Source organism: Myotis myotis, unplaced genomic scaffold (assembly GCF_014108235.1).
Source record: "Myotis myotis isolate mMyoMyo1 unplaced genomic scaffold, mMyoMyo1.p scaffold_m19_p_10, whole genome shotgun sequence".
Lineage (NCBI taxonomy): Eukaryota > Metazoa > Chordata > Mammalia > Chiroptera > Vespertilionidae > Myotis > Myotis myotis.
In genome coordinates this window covers 16677309-16698882 of record NW_023416314.1, presented here as the reverse complement: position 1 = coordinate 16698882, position 21574 = coordinate 16677309, and the positions used below count along the sequence as shown (strand labels likewise).

The window sequence follows — 21574 nt, the reverse complement described above, 5'->3', positions numbered from 1 at the left end:
GACCTATGTAACTTTCAACAATAAAGATTTTTAAAAAGGGAGGAGGGGACCCTTTAAAAGGACAACAGATTCCAGAAGATATCATAATTTACTTAAAATAAATTTTATTATTTATTATTAATATAGTTAGTAATGAAAAGTATACATAGAGCCATGCTTTCTTTCATTAAAACTCTACAAAATTAAAATTTTCTAATAACACTCTCAACCCCTAGATGTCATCTATAGTTAAATGTTGGCTAAAATGTTTGAAACACTCAGTAAAAAGAAAAACTATGTAAAATCTTTTATATTTTATAAAAAAAATAATTATGGAACAAGAATTACAATTTAAAATAAAATTACTTAAAATATGGATTGTAAGTTCTTCTGATTTTCATTGAAACAGATTTAATCTTGACAGGTGAGTTGTTTTTGGTCCATGTGCCCCATTGAATTCCAGTCGCAAGCAATTTTCCAGGGAAGCGATGGATACCATTCAGATTTGCTAGTCCACATTGGCTGAACCACCAGCCAGTGTTGTTATTGAGGTGACTGCAGCTCTTCACAGACTGACCAACGACCAGGCATGCGGGACGACATCCATCATTATCAACATCTGCTGTGCTGAAAGGCATTGCATTTTGATCATCTTCTTTCCTGAAGCCCCGGAAAGCATCACCTGGGTAAAATAGATTTTGTAAATGACTAAATTTAAAGGCACTTTTTGTAATTTTCAATTGACCTTTACCAGCCTATTATGCAAAAGCATTGCATCTAGAAATGAGATTTAAATTATTTTCTACAAGATGTCATATTACAAACTCTCCTCCAGATTGCAATATGGCAAAACCTGGTAATAAATTCCTTAGCATTATAGGGATCTTTAAGTGGACATTTGATATAACATTATAATTTTTAAAAAATCACGATCCAAAATGGAAGTTTGACTGTGTAGATTTATTCAGCTTATTTAGGCCAAAGATGATGGTGTATAGACCTGTCATTCTTCAGGGAAGAGTAATGTGATCATTGTTAATTTAGAAAAAGAAAATAATTTATATATAAGAGGTTTTCATAACACTACCATTTTACATGTTAGAGAGGTAAGAATGAATGTGAAACTTCTGCATTTAAAAAACTTAGCTTTGTTACTGCAAAAGTGGTTTGGTTTTATTTATAAGCTGCCAAGTTTATATAAAACTAGAGGCCCGGTGCACAAAATTCTGCACTCACAAGGGTCCCCACCCCAACCTATGCCCTCTCACAATCCAGGAGCCCTCAGGGGATGTCCGACTGACAGCTGAGGCCTGCTCCCCCTGGAGAGCAGGCCTCAGCTGTCAATCAGACATCCTTAGCACTGCCACAGAGGTGGGAGAGGCTCCCACCACCGCCACTGCACTCGCCAGCTGTGAGCCCAGCTTCTGGTTGAGCACCGCTTCCCCTGTGGGAGCACACTGACCACCAGAGGGCAGCTCCTGTGTTGAGCATGTGCCCCCTGGTGGTCAGTGCATGTCATAGCGACCAGTCGTTCTGCTGTTTGGTCAATTTGCATATTAGCCTTTTATTATATAGGATGCCCAATGCCCTCAAGAAAAAAATAGGCACACTGGTGAAATGTGCCTTTTCTTTGTGGCTCTCCAAATGATATTGGAACTAACTGGACAATAGTTAAAAGAATACAATTTTTAAAGGGCTTACACTGGACATTATATGTACCATATCCCTGATAGTCCCAATGATCTTCAAAGATTACGAATCTCGGCCAAGGCAAAGCAGTTAACTAAGTTGCAGGGATAGGAGTCATGTTTTGTTTTATAAAATCTGTATAAATAAAATATTCTCAACAAAACAACAAGAAAGCCTACTTCATGGGAGAACATATTTGCTAATGTTATCACCGAAAAGGGTTTAATCTCCAACATTTACAGGGAACTCATACAACTTAACAAAAGGAAGATAAAACAATCCAATCAAAAAATGGGCAACGGACCTAAATAGACACTTTTCAAAAGAGGACATACAGAAGTCTGAAAGACATATGAAAACATGCTCAAAGTCACTAATTATACGAGAGATGCAAATAAAAAGGACAATGCGGTATCATCTCACACCTGTCAGAATGGCTATCGTCAACAAATCAACAAACGACAAGTGTTGGAGATGATGTGGAGAAAAAGAAACCCTCGTGCACTGCTGGTGGGAATGCAGACTGGTGCAGCCACTGTGAACAGTATGGAGCTTCCTCAAAAAACTAAAAATGGAACTTCCATTTGACCCAGTGATCCCACTTCTAGGAATATATCCCAAGAAACTAGAAACACCAACCAGAAAGGATATATGCACCCCTATGTTCATAGCAGCATAATTTACAATAGCTAAGATTTGGAAACAGCCTAAGGGCCCAACAGCAGATGAGTGGATTAGAAAACTGTGGTACATCTACACAATGGAATACTATGCTGCAGTAAAAAAGAAGGAATTCTTGCCATTTGCAACAGCATGGATGGAACTGGAGAGCATTATGCTAAGTGAAATAAGCCAGTCAGAGAAAGATAAATGTCACATGATCTCACTCATTTGTGGAATATAGTGAATAACAGAGATTGATGAACAGGGACAGATCCAGAGACAGAGAAGCATCAATCAGACCGTCAAACCTCAGAGGGAAGGTAGGGGACAGTGGGGGTAAGGGGGAGAGATCAACCAAAGTACTTGTATGCATGCATATAGGCCTAATCAATGGACACGGACAACAGGGGGGTGAGGGCATGAGTGGGGGGGGGGGGTTATGGGGGGAATGAGGTCACATATGTAATACCTTAATCAATAAAGAAATTAAAGATTAAAAACAATTCTAATTAGTCCCATTGTACCTAGATTTCACCTGTAGGTAAACTTTGCTAATAAGTTTGAACTAAAAGTGAAGCTATGCAAAATCTTTGAAGAATTCAAAGCCCATGTTGGTTTCATTATGCTCCCAAACATTTGGCATCTCTTGAGATACTAGTATGTCTTTGAGGAGTTGGAGAACTTGATTAGCAGTGTGATGGCCTATCCCAGGGGTGGGCAACCCCTGGCATGCCTGCCAAACATGGCACACCAGTAACTTTTGCTGGCACACGAAACCCTCTCTTATAATCTTCCATTTACAATTTTTTTCTTAATATCGACTTTTTTATTTTTCAGATAAATTCAGTGTAGGTGCATCTTAAATAAATGAATAATTTTGCATAACAAGTTATCTTAAAGACCATAGACATGGATTGACGAGAGAGGGGAAGAGCAATTTCTATGCCTCTGCCTTAACTCTCCCTGCCTTCCTAGATCCGACCAGTGTTTTGGTTTCATCCACATACGCTTGTGAATCTTTGTTCTCAGTGATGAATTTTGTTAAGTCTCGTAATAGGAGTAGCCTGATGGATGAAAGTAGTAGCTCGTGCATATCTCTGATGGTCATGAAATATAACCTGTTGTAAAATCTTTGTCATCATTGATGCAGCAGCAAAAAGTCCCACTGATAATATCAAACGGAGTCATAAAGTTTTCTGTTGGACTATCAGTGTACATGTATACGTTAAAAAATAAATGTATTTTTCATCATCATATACTGTGTTTTTGTCACTCGAATGAATTTTATTATTTCTTCAAGGTTCTTCACATATGTACACCTTAAGAGATATCAAGTAGGAGTAACATGTTCTCAAAAAATTAGGGTTGGCATGCAGAAGAATTTTGAGTCAGATTTTGCTGGTTTTGGCATGCACTCACAAAAAGGTTGCCCACCCCTGGCCTATCCTATACCTATACGCAGACTCTCAGACTCTATTCTTCATGGGAAACAAAATGCCCACACTGCAAGTATTTGCAGAATGTATTTTCAACATCCACATGGTACAATACCTTTCAGAAGTTCAGATGAGAGAGACAGTACTTATGGATCCCCTACAGATTCTCTCCCTGGAAAAAGTCTAATCATCAGAAAAATCATATGCCAAATCAGCTTCTCTCTGGATTATATTTAAGAAGTTATTTTAAAAATATCATGCACATGTCTATTTGTTAAGAAAGAGCCCATTTAACTCAACACCATGTTTTCTGTTAGAGTGTAAATAGAGAACATGGCATTTGCCAAAAGCCTATTCATTCCTCCAAGCAGAGATCAGTGGTTCTCAACTATAAAGATGCCAACATATCCATCTATGAATGCAAATACCTGGGCCCCAGTTTACTGACTCAGATTCTGAAGGACTTTCAAAAGCTTCCCAGGTTGAATCTAATATTAACCCCTTGTTGAAAACTACCTTTCCATGATGATTTTCTGTATACAACAATTGGAATCATTTTCTTCCTCCTTTATTTTTTCATAAGCAACATGTTTATTTTCATCTGCTGATTTCTATGACAACTGAATTGGTATACATTTTGATATATCTGTTTTCCTCACCTAAATGTCTATAAAATCTAACCATCTTTAAATTGGATTTATATCTATCTTGAGATTAGTATACTGTACCTAAATAAATAGCATTTACTCTTTAATTACATGTAACTTGACGTTTTCTTTAGATAACCAAGTAGAGGAATAATGAACCTGAAAATCAGACAGCATTGTGAAAAACACATTACTATTTCAAAAAAGTCTTTCCATTCACAGCATATAGGATGGTTAATGCTTCCAGTTGATTTCTACTTTATTCCAACAAAATTAATTTTCAATAATACATTTTATATAATATTTTAGTAGAGCAGAGAGTTGCTTTAAATATAGTCTGTTTGACTTGTTTTCTCTTTCATTGGGTTGTAGTAAAACAACATAATAAATTTTTCCTTCCTTTTAACCCCCAAAGCTTTACTAAAAAGGAAAATGGGGGGTGGGGGGTTGGGGGGCCTTGAAACCTAGTTCAGTATCTGGTTAAAACTGTAGTCTTACTTCCCCACTCTGACTGACTTGGGCAGAGCTGCAGAGCCTAACCCCAGGGCCCTGCCACAGCTGACTTGGGCAGAGCTGCGGGGACCCTCAGGGGCCGCCACAGGAATAGATAGATGATAGATAGATAGATAGATAGATAGATAGATAGATAGATAGAGATAGAGATAGAGATAGAGATAGAGATAGAGATAGAGATAGAGATAGAGATAGAGATAGAGATAGAGATAGAGATATCAGTGACTCCCCACGAGTTCAGTTCTGGCTTTGGATCAGGAATTCCCCTGGACCAGCAGATCTGTGAAATAAAAGTTAAACTTTCCTCCCTCAGAGTGCTGGCTGATCAGTCTCCCGTGCATTCTGCCACAACATTATCAGTATTCTGTTTTCAGTTTTATTTATCTACCCCTCTATATTATGATCACTTAAAGACTTGGGAATATATATCATTTCTTTTTGGATTTCTAACACTAAAAATACATAATGAATGAGAACCATGATGAGCAACAAAGAGCTGAATTTCATACTTCTTAACTCAAATTTAAAATTTTAACATAAACTTATAAAAAATATAAATTTAACAGAAAGTACTTTGAAGTTCTAACAAATTAAGTTTATTTGTAAATGAGTAAGTGTGCCAACATATAGTGAAAAAACACTAAACTAATTATTCTATCAACCTGAGTTCTTGCCCTTGCTCAGATGTGATGAGCTGGGAATCTTGGGCAAGTCACTTAATCTTTCTGTTTTTCTTTTTCACCTGTAGAGTGAGAAGAGTGAAGATCAGCTCTAAATGGCATTTATGACTTCTAAATGCCAGCCTCTCTGGACAAAAAAATGTAAATAATGTTTTCCAAGCCTAACCCACAGGCTCTCTATCTAAAGAATCAACGGCGATTACATGCGGCAAATTGTTTCAAAGAGTATAAAGCACTGCAAAATACATGTGGTGCAATCATCATAACAGTTTCAAAGCTCAAGACCTGGCCAGTTTTTCTCATTCCTAATTTTTCCTCTTACCAGTTATGTGTCATATACCAAGAGAAATGCATTCCTTTTATCTTCACCTAATTCTGAGTCAGTTATATTTAAATCTTCTGGATAATTTTAGGAATAAAAAACTTACCAGCATTTCCTGAATACTGTCCTATGTGCATTTTAAAAAATCTTGTTTCATCCTCTAGCCAAAAATTATCATACGAAGCATAAGCCAACGTATCATCTTCAGATTCCAATGCCACATGCAGCATAAAACTGGTATTTTTCTGATTTACTATGTAGAAAATCTTTTTTAGACCTAGCCAAAATTCGCCTGTAAAATAAAAACACAGCTTTTTAAAATATATTTTAATACAAATTAGAATAACCCTTTATTATTGAGTGTTTGGTGTTATTTAATATTTCAATACCTCTGAAATGGCTCCCATAAATCATTGGAGGGACTGGATGGATCTCACTCAAATTATCAGTGATTGATTGCCTAATTCAGAGGGGAAAAAACTCCCACTTTTACTTCACTAGACTGTGGATAACTAGACTCTGTTTTATTTCCCCAAATTAAATTCAAAAATTCATTTAAAGGTTAATGAAGTAAAAAATCAAGTTTTACCTTAAAACATGTCAATAAAAAGCCAGTTGAAATATTATAGCAAATGACAAATAATGTGTAATGGTAAATATAAGAGGTCTAATCTCCAAGTCGGCACCTTTTAATGAGACGTTCCCTGATAATGCTCAGTTGAAATAATTTTTTTTCTGACTTTGAGAATAATGCTTTGTGAACAAATATTTCTTTGTTATAATGCAGTTTGTGAATTACCTACAAATGGAAACATAATGTAATAACATTGGCGTATCCCCAGATTTAGGGTCAATATTTCCAAGACAATTGTAGATCTACTGAAGGAAGTAAGGGTCTAGTCAAAATAAGCTTCAGAGAGTTGGGGGACAGTGTGACAGCATTCAAACTCTTAAAACTATAGCTAAGATTCTAAGTCCCTCTCCAGGGCTAACAGGAGTATTTTAGCTACATACCCACTTGGAATTTAAAATTATCCTGAAGAAGTAAGAGAAGAAAGGGTGTACAGGAAGTAATAAATTAATACAGGAAGTAAAATGGGTCCTCAAGGGCCTGTGTAGAGTCTCAGATCTAGGACTGTCCATTTTAAATGCCCCTGCGATCTCTCCCCTCTACCATCATCCCAAATTTAAGACTGAATATATTTAACTTAATCACAAGTTGTTTAAACTATATATGAAGTATAAAGCAGTCTGTTTGTGTGAAAGAAATCAGCCTGAAAACCATTTGGTCAAAACTCATATAATTTCCCCAATGAAACAAGCATAATGTAAGGAAGATGAACATTCAAAGGCTGAATTCAGGAAGAAACACTCACTGGAAATGTAAAGGTTAGTGCTGAGATGTAATACCAGTATGTTAACTACACTCCATAGCATGGCAGATATTTGGCCTTATACATAACATTTTATTACATTTCATGTCCCTCCTAAAATCACTGGCATTCAGTGCTAAATCCTTGGACGACATAATTATGGGATGCTAACGATTTAAATTATAACAACAGTAACTTAAACTAACATAAAAATGATCAAAATCACCTGCAAACATTCCAACCAATGTAAAATCTACTGTATTCAGAAATACTGATATTTCTATTCACCAACAAAAGTATATGCTGTTGTGTGGCAATAATGTAAACAGATTTTACAATCAACCTAAGGTTTACATTTTTCAGATTTTGAGTATAGTGATTTTAATTGATATTTTTATAAAACACTACTCCCAGTTCACATTACTCAAATTTTTACAGCCACATACCTAAATTCTCCATTTAATTTACTTGTGTAGACACAACACACATCTGAAGAATGTCAAGGTTTATGGCAACCATGTCCATACATTTTTAGTTCTACAAATAGTTGTTGAGCACCTGCCATAACTCTTCTGGGTACATAGCAGATACTTAATAAATACCCAATTTAGAATTTTCACACAAATCATATTTCAACAGGTATCTAAAATTAAAGATTTTCGAATTCCAACTAAAGACCTACTTATCTATATATATAAAAGCCTAAGTGGCCAACCGGCCAACCGGTAGCTATGACACGCACTGACCACCAGGGGTCAGACGCTCAATGCGGGAGCTGCTGAGCTGCGGTGACTTGGCAGCTGTGGTTCTCAACTGGAACCAGAGAGGAGGGAGCCCGATTCCAGGGTGCAGCACCCGAGAACCGCCCTCTTGCAATCCAGGACCCTTTGGGGGATGTCAGAGAGCTGGTATTGGTCTGATCCCTGCAGGCCTGACCAAGGGAAACCACTGGTGCATGAATCCATCTCCAGGCCTCTAGCCCATTGGCTCCCCACTTTGAGTCTGGCTCGCCACCAGGCCTCTAGCCCATTGCAGAGGTCGTGGGTCTGGCCCTTACAGAAACTTTTTGACTCAATTAGCTAAATGATGAGATGTGCAGGGCCTACTGGCTGTGGCCCTGACATCTAACGCTTGTGCCGGCCCACCCGCTTAATATCGATTTCCAGTGGAGGCAGCAAATTTTCCCACTACCACTCTCATCTGGGAAACTGGCCACAGCTTCCCTCCTTCTGGGCCGACAGTAGCGCCAGCAGGCAACCTCCAGGGAGGGGAGGCGAAGGAGCAGCTCAGGTGGGAAGAAGGAGGTTCCTGCTGCCACTGGACTCCACCTGGGCAGAAGGGCCTGGGCGGGAGCCTGACATTGAGCAGAGTCCTGCCCTAGGCCAACAAGATTCCAGGCTAAGTAAATCCTGTTTGCTAAATAATTGCATTTTGCAGCTAAATGCCCACAAGTCCTCAGTTACCACCGAACTTGGGGTAAAGTGAGATGAAAGAAGTGAGACATAATATTGGGAGAACAGAGGAGGGAGCCCGATTCCTGGGTGTGTCACCCCAGAATCACCCTCTTACAATCCGGGACCCCTCGGGAGTTAGAGAGCCAGTTTTGGCCCACTCCCTGCAGGCCAGGCTGAGAAAGCTCCCCCCCCCCCCTCCACCGTGCATGAGTTTTGTTTTTGTTTTTGTTTTTTTTTTTTAATATATTTTATTGATTTTTTACAGAGAGAAAGGGAGAGAGATAGAGAGTTAGAAACATCGATGAGAGAGAAACATTGATCAGCTGCCTCCTGCACATCTCCTACTGGGGATATGCCCGCAACCCAGGTACATGCCCTTGACCGGAATCGATCCTGGGACCCTTCAGTCCACAGGCCGACGCTCCATCAACTGAGCCAAACCGGTTTTGGCAACCGTGCATGAGTTTTAAATAATTTGTCATATTAAGAGAGAATGATTTAGTCATATTTTTATATTCACAAGCATTTACGATTTTCTTACTAACAATTTGACCAAGAGACAGTCTATAGGTGTAATACCAAAAAGAAGAAAAAAAAATAAAGGAAAAATAAATATAATTTGACCTAAAAGGTCACCAAATCCATCCAGATAATCACACCACAACCTTTGGAAATCAATTCTCCCATCAATCCTTTTCTGTATCACAGTCCATCCACCTCCTCTGTAATCCATGTCACACATTACCTAAAATAGACCCAGAGAAGACAAAAATAACATACTATGACTTTCATTCTTTTATATAAAACTCATACTTCACCTTTAAGCCTAGAGAAAGAAAAGATGCTTTCACTGAAAGTTTCAATGCAATAGTATATTAATATATTCAATGTACTGATGCAGAGACTATACTTCAGTTAACTATAAGTTGTTTTATGATAAACTGAATTCTTTGTAGAAATTTAAATGTCATTTCTATGGGTTCCTGTATCCATCATTTTTTTTAACGTATAGGTGTTTGTAGCATTTTAAGGTTATTCTCTTATCCCTTAACTCTAAATATTTTTCAGTTGAGTAATAAGAGTACCAATAAGATGTGGTAGAGTGATGTATTTCTTGACAAATTAACTTTTCCTTTGAATGAAAGTGTTGATTTTTTAAAATACAGTGTTAAATATTTCCCTGTACCTGTCTTTGACTGTTCTTTCCTCCAAAAGCCGGGGAGGACTGTCTGCAGGCTGCAGTTTTCAGGCACAGAGGTGTGATCTGTGCCCCATCTCAGCAGGCACTCATAGGTGTATCTTTTGGCAACTGTGTGAAATGCCCCTAAAACAGTGGTTCTCAACCTTGGCCGCACATTAGAATCACCTGGGAATCTTTTTAAAATCCTGATTTCTGGGCCTTATCCTCTGGAAATTCTGTTTCTTTGTTATGGGGTGGGGCCACAACATTAGTCACAAAGAAACAGAATTTCCGGAGGATGAGGCCCAGAAATCAGGATTTTAAAAAGATTCCCAGGTGATTCTAATGTGCAGCCAAGGTTAAGAACCACTGCCCTAAGAGGACAACGGTAGGGAGCCCACAGCAGTGACATGGGGGGATCAGAGCAATCCTCCCCATTAGAAACGTCCTGCTGTGTAGAGAGCGGCGGGGAGGAAGCGAGGGAACAAAGCTCTCCCACAGAAGCGGTAACTGTGCGTCCCGCTCCTCAAAAATGAGAAGCCTTCCCTTTCCACATCAGCTCTGGCCCATTTTTGAATTAAATAATTTAAAAATTATTTCCCGCCTAGTTCCTAAACTTTTGACAGCTTGTGAATAGGTGTCAAAGAATAATGTTAGCAATTCTAAGACATTGCTAGTATCTACTTAGAAAAAAAATTATTTTATTGGTGTAATAAAGAATATCAACAAGGTGTGATACCACTGTAATAAACTTTCTTATGCATAAAGAAGTATCAGAAAAATTATATATATAATATATATAAATATACAGAATTTCTGGTAGAAATTTCTTTTAGAAATCCCACAATAGAACTACTGAGAATAGACATCAATGATTTATTTTATTCAATTTATAAGTGAGTCAGCTTTTCAATGTCTCACTTTAATTTTTTTTTAATTATTAACTTATACAATCACATAAAAGCACTTGTCATACAAAAAAATTATAACTATATGCAGGAAAGGAAAACAAAATTTTTAGTGAGCTCTAAGGCAAAGCACACCATTATTTTCTAATATTTATAAGCTAATTAAAGCAAGTAAGTATTTATATTGCACAATCTGCTTACTGTAAGGATAATATAAGATCCTGCACCAGTCCAGCTAGCATAGCAAGTGGTTGAGTGTCAACCTATGAATCAGGTGATCACAGTTCAATTCCTGGTCAGGGCACATGCCCGGGTTGCAGGCTCAATCCCAGTGTGGGCATGCAAGGGGCAGCCAACCAATGATACTCTCTCATCATTGATGTTTCTTTCTTTCTCTCTCTCCCTTTCTCTCTAAAATCAATAAAAATATTTTTTAAATATATTTTATTGACTTTTTACAGAGAGGAAGGGAGGGATAGAGAGTTAGAAACATCAATGAGAGAGAAACATCGATCAGCTGCCTCCTACACACTCCCTACTGGGGATGTGCCCGCAACCAAGGTGCATGCCCTTGACCGGGATCAAACCTGGGACCCTTCAGTCTGCAGGCTGAAGCTCTATCCACTGAGCCAAACGGGTTAGGGCAATAAAAATATATATTTTTTAAAAAGATTTTGAACCAAAAGGATTTACTTTGAAAAGTATAACCATGAAAACTCAGAGAGAAAAGTGAAAAACTCTGTAGTCCCTTTACACATTTGTGTTTGGGCAAAGAACTTTAAAAAAACAAAATTTGAAACTAGAACTTATAATAACTTACTTAAAATTTTTCAAGAGATATGTTAAGTATTAAAATAATTAAATATTAACATTAATTAATGTGGTTGGATATTTATCCTATTTCATACAATAAGGGAAAACTTTACCTCAAATGGGTAGCTAGATCCTTCTGGATAGATTATGTATAAACCACTTGGTGTTTTGGTGACAGAGCCAACAGTATCTTTAATATCAGTACAATCTAAACCTAGAAAAGTAAAATTAGTTATTTAGGATATTTTCAAGTGTACATTTAAGATAATAACTCTACTGTAGAGAATTAACAGTGCTTTGAAATTATTACAAATTCCACTAAGGGTATGATGATTTTAACTCTTGGAAATGAAAAATTATCTCAATTTTAGAAATAAAGAGAAAACACATGGAAAGACTGGGATTAAAGAATACATGCTATAATAAACATAACATCACTGTTAGTTATTAATATTCACTACTGTTTAAAAGTTTCATTTGAGATCAACATTTATTTAATATATTTTATAATTATACATTCTCTTGCCCAATAAATAATGCCTTTTTAGGAATCTAGGCTTATCTACAGGGAGGAGAAAACCCAAAGGAATTATATAGATTAACTACTATTAACATACCTTTGACTACTATATTCAAAACCTCAGAAACTTTGATGTATTGAGGACCATTATTACAAGCAGCAAAGGGAGAGAAGGGGAAAATCACTTTCTTCACCAAGAAGAAGTTATGCTTGAAGCCTGTTCTGTTGACAACAGAATTGTAGCACCCTATAACCACCCTCCCCAAAGCATTCTACAATTGCCAGGGAATTGTAAACATACTGTATTTATGTGGATATGGATATTACATTTTACTCTACGATACTTTATTCTGTATTACCTTTCATAAATCTAATAAAATAAATTCAACCCTCACAAGTGTCAATTACCCAGAAAAACAAACACATGAAAGCTTAGGACTCCAGAGCCGAGAGCCTGGGTTAGAGTCCTAGTTCCTCTCCTTACTAATCGAGAACATTCGCTAAGTTACTTAACCTCTTTGCTCCATGTGCAATATAATAATAATAATAATAATAATAATAATAATAATATCTACTTTGTAGTGTTAGCCTGATGATTTACATCCTAAGGCTTTATGTAAAGCACTTAGCACAGAGCCTAGTACACAGTAAATGCTCAAAAAAGGTCATCTACAAAAAAATTAGCCATAAAATTGTTCGCTTTTCCCTTCATTTCCAGGAGATATTGATTTGTTGCCTTTGTTCTGAATTACTGAGACATTCTTATCATAAATGTATGCTCAAAGAGATGATAGAAGTTTCCAGTGAAAGACTGATCTGGATTGGAATATCTTCTTTGACATCACCATCCATATAAGTGTGAACATTTTACTTAGATTTTTCTGGGCTGCATATTCCTCATCTGATGATAATCACCATCACAGCAAACCCTTATATTGTCTTACTACACGTCAGGCAATATTTTAAGAGCTTTGCATGTATATACTCACTTAATCCTCACAACAACCACATGAGGTAGGTATTGTCAGTTTACAGATTAGGATACTGATATTAAGGGGACAGTGGGTGAGATCTGAAGAAAGCAGTCTGACATTACACTCCATGCTCCTCACCACCATGTAACACTATCTACCTCTTGGATGGTTATGGGAAATAAATGAGATACAATAAAGTGGAAAAAAATAACAAAATAACATGAGAAAATGTTATCCCTGTTAACATATGTTAATCCCTGACACATAGTAGATTCTATGTAGCTGTTTATTCTCTTCCCTTTGTAAGGAAAAAAGAAAGATCATACACTACTAGGCCCTCAATAATATTCATCTACTTGGAATTTTTTATATTAATCTATAAATGTAAGATTTATAAGCATTTTTCTTAGAAACCCAAGCTTCCAGGAATTACTATATATTTTTAGTACAAAAAAACGCTAAATCCTGGTTTATTTCTGTCTTTTTTCTTTTTCTTTTCAAAAAGTTTAAGTCCCAATTTGAAATGTTTCAAAAATGTCAAAAATACTTTTATAGGTGGAGGGAACTCTGAAAATTCTTTTCTTCTAGCTAAAGATTAATTATAATAAAATATAAGGGGAGCCCAGAATTCAATTACATAAAACTATACTATTTTCAACAGATTCAGAATATCTGTATACAGCCATGGCTTTCAAAATGTCAGAAAAGTTTCCCAATTTAGGAAAGTACACATAGTGTGGGTTGAAATTTGTTTAATGGCAAATATTACTCCTCCAGTCTGTTAGATAATAGTGAGCTGTATTGTTGAAACAAAACTTCTAAACGCCCCAACCTGTCCAGGAAAATTTTAAGCAATAAAAGAGAAATATGAAAAGGTTGAAATACCAAAGTTCTCACCATGTGACTGAACTGGTCTGTGAGGAAAAGGATCCAGCTGTTTTCTAAACACTTCAGAGGTCAAAAGGAGAACTCGATTCATGAGCTCATTAACCTAAACACACATGCACACATTGAAGCAAATTTATATTTGGACAAACTTCCTTTAGTTGAATTCTATAACTAATATCTCTAAGCTTCTTATAAATCCAGCTCTGAAACACATATAATGACCATATTTCTACATTGACTCTTTTACTGTATTAAAAAAGCAGTAAAGGCATCGCTAAGTAGCAACTGCTCTAGCTTTTATCTGCCTATTTCTGCACTTGACTGCTCTTGCAAATCTGTTCTTGATATCTTGCTTGAACCACTGTTGTAGTTCCCTATCTGGAGTCTCTGTTCCCTTCCTCTGCTCCTTCTGAAGTCATCCTTCACACCAGCTGCCAATCTAACCATTTGATTTCGCTGCTCAGACATTTGGGTGACTCGTTGGTGTGGCATGATTTAATTCCTATTTCTTTTAGTCAGTCTTTCTTCTACATCCTTAACTCAACAGCCACTACATTGCTGCACCAACATCCAGGTATTCTGAGAACACCATGCCCTACCCTCTTACCCACCCTTTGTGACCTTTGAAGCATCTATTCATCTAGAAAGGTTATCATATCTTGGATCTTGGATACCTTTGTGTCATTCTGACAGCATTCAAAACATTTTCAGTACATTATTCTGCTCTTCTGGACTGTGTTACCCTTAAGTAAAGGTCATTTGTTGTTGTTGTTGTTGTTACTTTCTGTTTGCCTGAGGCTTACTATGGTGCTGCCAATGTAGGAGACACTAAATAGATGCCTGGACATGAATGCATTCAGAAAAGTAAATGATTGTACTTCTAGATAACTGTGTCATTCTGCAAATACAATAACAACATGATACCAAAAATTCATACCTGATTAGATAAGTAATCCAAGGAAGCTTGCTGCTCATCCATTATATTTCTTAGTAGTTTTTTGGTACTTCGTGTGTAAGAAATAATAGAACTTTGCAAATTTCCTTAAATCATAATAAAAAGTGTTTTCTAAATATTAGACTGTTATAGAAACTAATTACAATAAAAAATAATAAATTTCACATAATTTTGAACAAATATGTAAACTACAATATCTGTAAATACTCAGAATTGCATATTCTAGTTAGTGTATTTTTTGTATAACTCAGGATGAACCAAGAATGCAGCTGTTTTAACACTTCTTAATGAAGTTATGCTTCCTAATAATTTAGATTACCCCCCAAATAATTTAATCTGATATAATTGAGAGACAACATTCTGAATATCAATTCTCACTTTAGAAGACGAGAGGTATAGAAGCAAGAGGTCCAAGACTCATTGATTCTTCCTACATGAGAAAGTAAAAGGCAATAATCCCCTATCATGAAATTTAATATTAAAACCTTTCTTTTAATTTTTTATGATAATGCTACATTTTTATATAAACAAATTGCAAACACACATACATATACACACATCATAACTCTTCGTCACAAATTTTGGTTGGTTGGTTTCTGACTGAGTTTTCACTATGTATTTTCCTTTTAAAAATGTTTTCATTTTTAAATAAGCTTGCTGATAGAATAGTTGCAAGGAGAGTACAAAGAACTTTTTCCTAAATTATTTGAGAGCATCCCGCCATGATATCCCTGGATATTTTGCTGTGTATTTCTTACAAAAAGGCATTCTCTACAACACAACCATCAAAACCAGGAAATAAACATTGACTGTCATGTATAGCTCAGACCTCATGCAAGTTTTCTCCAATTATACTGGAGATGTCCTTTATAACAAAAGGAACCACTCATTACTGCATACATTATTCTTTAAAAATTTGTTTTATTTCTATGTTCCTTTCACTCTAGCAGTACAGTAACATTAATAATTCTTGATATTTTGAAATCTACCTCACCCAGCCTTCATCTCTCTTTTTTTTTCATTCTCTTATTTTCTATTAGAGTCTTCCTAATTTTAGACATCTGTCTTTTTTTAGAAAGAACTTTTTAAATTGAATGTATTGGGATGATATTGATTAAAATTATATAGATTTTAGGTGTACAATTCTATAATACGTTATCTGTATATTGTATTGTGTGTTCAGTCAAGTCTCCTTCCATCACCATTACCTCACTCCCCCATACCCTCTTCTACCTCCTCCCACCCCTCTTTCCCTCCGGTAATCATCATACTATTGTCTGTATCTGTGAGTTTTTTGGGCGTTTTGGGGGGGTGGGGTTATTTGTGTGTGTGTGTGTGTGTGTGTGTGTTCGGTGTTTTGGTTTTGGTGTGTGTGTGTGTGTGTGTGTGTGTGTGTGTGTGTGTGTGTGTGTTGTTTTTTTTGCTTAATCCCTTCATCTTTTTCACCCAACCCCTCTTCCCTTTGACAGCTGTCAGTTTGTTCTTTATCTATGAGTCTGCTTCTATTTTGTCTGCTGGTTTATTTTGTTCTTAATGGACAGAAAGCTACACTCCCTGGTTTGAGAAGCCTGAGACACCTGTGTTACACATTGAATTAAGCGCATTAAAGTGAGTTTTTCATACTTTCTGACCAAGGAATTACGACCCTTTAAGAGCTGGATCAAATCATCACCTCTTCCACTTCTGATTCCCCTTCTTCACCCCACCCCTCTGTACATATAATAGACCATGACAATTACTGCATTGTTACTAAATAAGTTCTAAACAAAAATTGAGATTTTAAAACTTGTTATGCTTTGTTAAATAAATTGTTGTAAATTTGTATTACACCTTTTGTAACAGTTATTCAGTATTAATGAATCCCCCTCTCCCGCCTCCCCCCCCACTGACCCACCCCACCCCACCCCCATAAAGCTAAGGTGAAATTTCCTACTATCGCAAATGGAATTAACAACCCAGATAATATTGCTATCAGTGCCCTCTGGCTTGCCCCTTCTTTCTGTGGTGTCTTGATGCCAAGGGGCTATATAGAAGAAGGGTTTGTTCATTTACCAAATATTTACTAAGCAGCACTATGTGTCAAACACATACAACTACCAGCCTAGGATAATCAGGACATATATAAAATAGCCCAAACAAAAGCTAAGGCATATTTTTCCCATGTCCACCCTAGAAATAATAAAATCATATACCTTTATAATTATGGTTATTTGTAATACTTACTACACATGAAATGTTTTTCTTCTCGTGTAATTTTAATTTTAATATCACATGATTCCTCACATTCTTCCTTATAAACAGTATCATTCCTTTTACTTTCATCTTTTATATGAGATACATTTTCTACAATGTTAACTACTGGAGAATCCTTTATAATAAAAAAAAACAGAAATAAGAAAAAATATATGAAGCATGTTATATGGTCTAATTGCACAGTAAATAAAAAGACTAAAGGGAAAAGATGAGGTGTAAGGACATAAAAATGATTATTAGAAAAAAAAACATGTTAATAAATTGGTTAGTTCAAACTTCCATAAATAAACCTTATGGGTAGATTTGGAGTATGAATGATAAGTGTATGTTAATTCAGTACTTTTGTTCTCTTTTCTTCTCAGATTTCAAAAGGACTTACAGTCATCCCTTGGCATCCACAGGGATTGACATCCAAATCTACAGTTGCTCAAGTCCCCATGTAAAATGGCATAGTATTTGCATAGAAACTATGCATATCTTTCTGCATACTTTAAATTATATCTAGATGACTTGTAATGCCTAATTCATGTAAATGCTGTGTAAATAGTAATGCTGTATTATTTAGGGAATAATAACAGATGAAACCATTGTAGGCCTAACTACATGATAAACGTAGCAACAATGTAACTCTTGCCCTAAATATTTTCTACATACAGTTAGTTGAATCTGTGGATGTAGAACCCATGGGTACAGAAAGCCAACAGCACTTAGGGTCTAAGGTCTATAACCATGGCTGTGTGACTTTAACGTTTGCACATTTGGGGGTGTGATACCGTGCTGAGCCATCCCCCTTTTAGGAATCTGCAAATTTAAGTTCCTTGAACATGGTCTAAGAGGGTTCCCTGCAACATTTCTATGCCAAATGGACTTTCTGCCGCCAGCTATTAGAAATCATCCTGAGGGGTAGAGGTTGAGGAATGTGTAAGAGAATTGTCACCTTTGTATAAGCTAATGATTTAAAAGTAAAATACTCGAGGAAAAACCAAGATGGCGGCATAGGTAAACACTGGAGTTCACTGCCTCGAACAACCACTTCAAAAATACAACTAAAAGACAGAACGGACATCATCCAGAACCACAGGAAGGCTGGCTGAGGGGAAATTCTACAACTAGAAGGAAAGAGAAAAGCATACAGAGACTCAGAGGAGGCGCAGTGCTGAAGTAAAATACTAAGGTGCGGAGTGCATGCGGAGCGAGCTGGCGGCTGAGGGCGCAGTTGTTGTTTTCAATCGGGAGGGAGTCTCAGGCTCTGAGCTCCAGTTCCAGGTGAGTCTCTAGGGACCCAGACTCATACGGGAGAAGCAGGACTGTCTGGCAGCGGTGGGAACTCGAGGGCAGCTTTCTCTCCTAGGGGCTTGCAGCAATTACCAGGACATTGAAAAGCAGAGCCTCTGAGGGCTGGACTGAGAGCAGCCATAACTGCTAGCCCTGCCCTGTTGATCCCGTGGGACCCGCCCCACCCAAGCCCTGCAGGGAGGCTTTTGCTGGATAGCCTCAGGCAAAGGCTAGATTAGCACCTCCCTAGAGACCCAGGAGTCAGGAAACCCAGAGGTCAGAGTGGGACCATCCAGTTTGCAGCCCTGTGGAGCCGTAAAGGACACACTCAGGGGGAAGACTCAGTGAGCACCAAAGCCCCATTGAAGCAAGTCTTGCCCCAGAGGGGTGTCTCCAGCACAGAAGTTCTCCCACTGCAGACACAGCTGATTCTCACAGCCAATTGGCCTGGAGGTCAATTCCTCCCAGTGATAACTACAACAATCAAGGCTTAACTACAACAAGACTGTGCACAAAGCCCACAAGGGGGTGCACCAAGAGTTCCCTCCTCAGGTAATTGGGGAGGCTAAACCACTGGGCCCTAGAGGACACTCAGCACAGAAAACCACTTTATCAACACAGGGAAGCATAAAAAATGCGGAGACAAAGAAAAAGGACATAAATGACAGAAATGGAGAAAAGCAAACTATTGGATATAGAGTTCAAAACTACACTTTTAAGGGCTTTCAATAATTTTCTAGAAACTGCCGATAAACTTAATGAGATCTACAAGAAATCTAATGAGACCCTCGAGATTGTGATAAAAGACCAACTAGAAATTAAGCATACACTGACTGAAATAAAGAATATTATACAGACTCCCAACAGCAGACTAGAGGATTGCAAGAATCAAGTCAATGATTTGAAATACGAAGAAACAAAAAACACCCAACCAGAAAAGCAAAATGAAAAAAGAATCCAAAAATACAAAGATAGTGTAAGGAGCCTCTGGGACAGCTTCAAGCGTACCAACATCCGAAGTATAGGGGTGCCAGAAGAAGAGAGCAAGATATTGAAAACCTATTTGAAGAAATAATGACAGAAAACTTCCCCTACCTGGTGAAAGAAATAGACTTACAAGTCCAGGAAGCGCAGAGAACCCCAAACAAAAGGAATCCAAAGAGGACCACACCAAGACACATCATAATTAAAATGCCAAGAGCAAAAGACAAAGAGAGACTCTTAAAAGCAGCAAGAGAAAGAAACTCAGTTACCTACAAGGGAGTACCCATATGACTGTCAGCTGATTTCTCAACAGAAACTTTGCAGGCCAGAAGGGAGTGGCAAGAAATATTCAAAGTGATGAATGCCAAGAACCTACAACCAAGATTACTTTATCCAGCAAAGCTATCATTCAGAATTGAAGGTCAGATAAAGAGCTTCACAGATAAGAAAAAGCTAAAGGAGTTCATCACCACCAAACCAGTATTATATGAAATGCTGAAAGGTATCCTTTCAGAAGAGGAAGAAGAAGAAAAAGGGAAAGATATAAATTATGAACAACAAATACATATCTATCAACAAGTGAATCTAAAAATCAAGTGAATAATCTGATGAACAAAATGAACTGGTGATTATAATAGAATCAGGGGCATAGAAAGGGAGTGGACTGGCTATTCTTGGCAGGGAAAGGGGCAAGGGGGACGCGGGAAGAGACTGGACAAAAATCATGCTCCTATGGATGAGGACAGTGGATAGGGAGTGAGGGAGGAGGGTGGGGTGGGAACTGGGTGGAGGGGAGTTATGGGGGGAAAAAAGAGGAACAAATGTAATAATCTGAACAATAAAGATTTAATTAACAAAAAAAAGTAAAATACTCAGGTTTGAAGGGTAGCAATAATAACAGAAAAAAGCATGGAATTTTGCTTTGCAAAATCAACAACAGATGTCATTTTAAAAAGCAAACTGCAGCTGTCATTCCAGCAATATCTACTCTGTTAGTACTCTGGTTTCTTCAATGTTAAAACACTCATTGGTAGAAATTATATCAATATAAATAACATATTTTTTAATAACAAGCTTTGTCCTCCTTAGACCTGGATATTGAGAGAATGATAAATACATTTTGTTAGATTTATTTTTGACTTCTTGCTCCTTCTCTTCTACTCCTATAATAACTGACATACCAGATGTTTTCAAAAACCTACATTCTAGGTTATTTTTTTCAGATTTAAATGAGATTCTTAAATAGTATTTTAGAGAATTAGATTATTAATATTTCTGTAGCTTAACCTTGGAACTTCGGAATTTGGTATCTATAGAGTGGTAAATACATTTCATAATGTTTAAAAATACATAAACCAGTATTTAAATATGTAACATTCAAATCGCCATCTCTTCATAGTATTGTCTACACTATATTAAGTTATTACTCTGACATTATTTTAAATAACATTTTCTAACATCTTAGGTAACCACTCACAGACTATATTGGAAATGTGAAAGTTTATAGAATAGTGTTTTTATAAGTGAAGTGAATCTTTTTTTTTACTTACCGGATAGTTCTTTATCAAAGTTAATCAGAAAGTTGCTGGCTAGTTTTTAACCTAGGCCTGCAATTTGAATAAAATATTTTCACAAGAAATAGGTTAAGAGTCAATCCTCCGTTTATGGTTTCCTACATTTACAAGTAACATCATTTAAGCAAAGTTTCAACATTTCTAAATAAATACTTTAATTTTTCCATAAATTATATTGGGTGGTATAATTAATCTTTTCAAACATCTAAGATAAGTATTTAAAACCATATAATCATGCTTTCCTAGTTAAAATAATATTGCTGAAATTCTTACCGTAGATTGATGTACACAGTTACCTTGTATAGTTTCTCCACAAATAAAAATACATATATTAAAGAACAAGAGTGAGACTTGGGAAAGATGCATTTTTCTTGAAGAAATAAAAAACTTCTTCAAATATCAGCCAGCTCTCTGTGGAAAGAACTACAGTGCATAGAGTCTTCAGTCAAAAATTTCTGGAAAGTGTACAACAAAAACAGAAGCCAATACTCACT

General features: G+C 36.8%; 1 protein-coding gene across 1 annotated transcript; it reads right to left on the bottom strand.

The window, feature by feature from the left end:
- Positions 1–248: 248 nt before the first annotated feature.
- Positions 249–21446, bottom strand: ANGPTL5 (angiopoietin like 5). Its single transcript, XM_036323983.1, has 8 exons — positions 21354–21446; positions 17218–17362; positions 14977–15080; positions 14049–14142; positions 11771–11871; positions 9381–9501; positions 6036–6221; positions 249–661 (listed from the first exon to the last, which is right to left on the bottom strand). The coding sequence occupies exons 1-8, from the start codon at positions 21444–21446 to the stop codon at positions 342–344; spliced, it is 1164 nt and encodes a 387-aa protein (XP_036179876.1). The 3' UTR covers positions 249–341.
- Between the last annotated feature and the right edge of the window lie 128 nt (positions 21447–21574).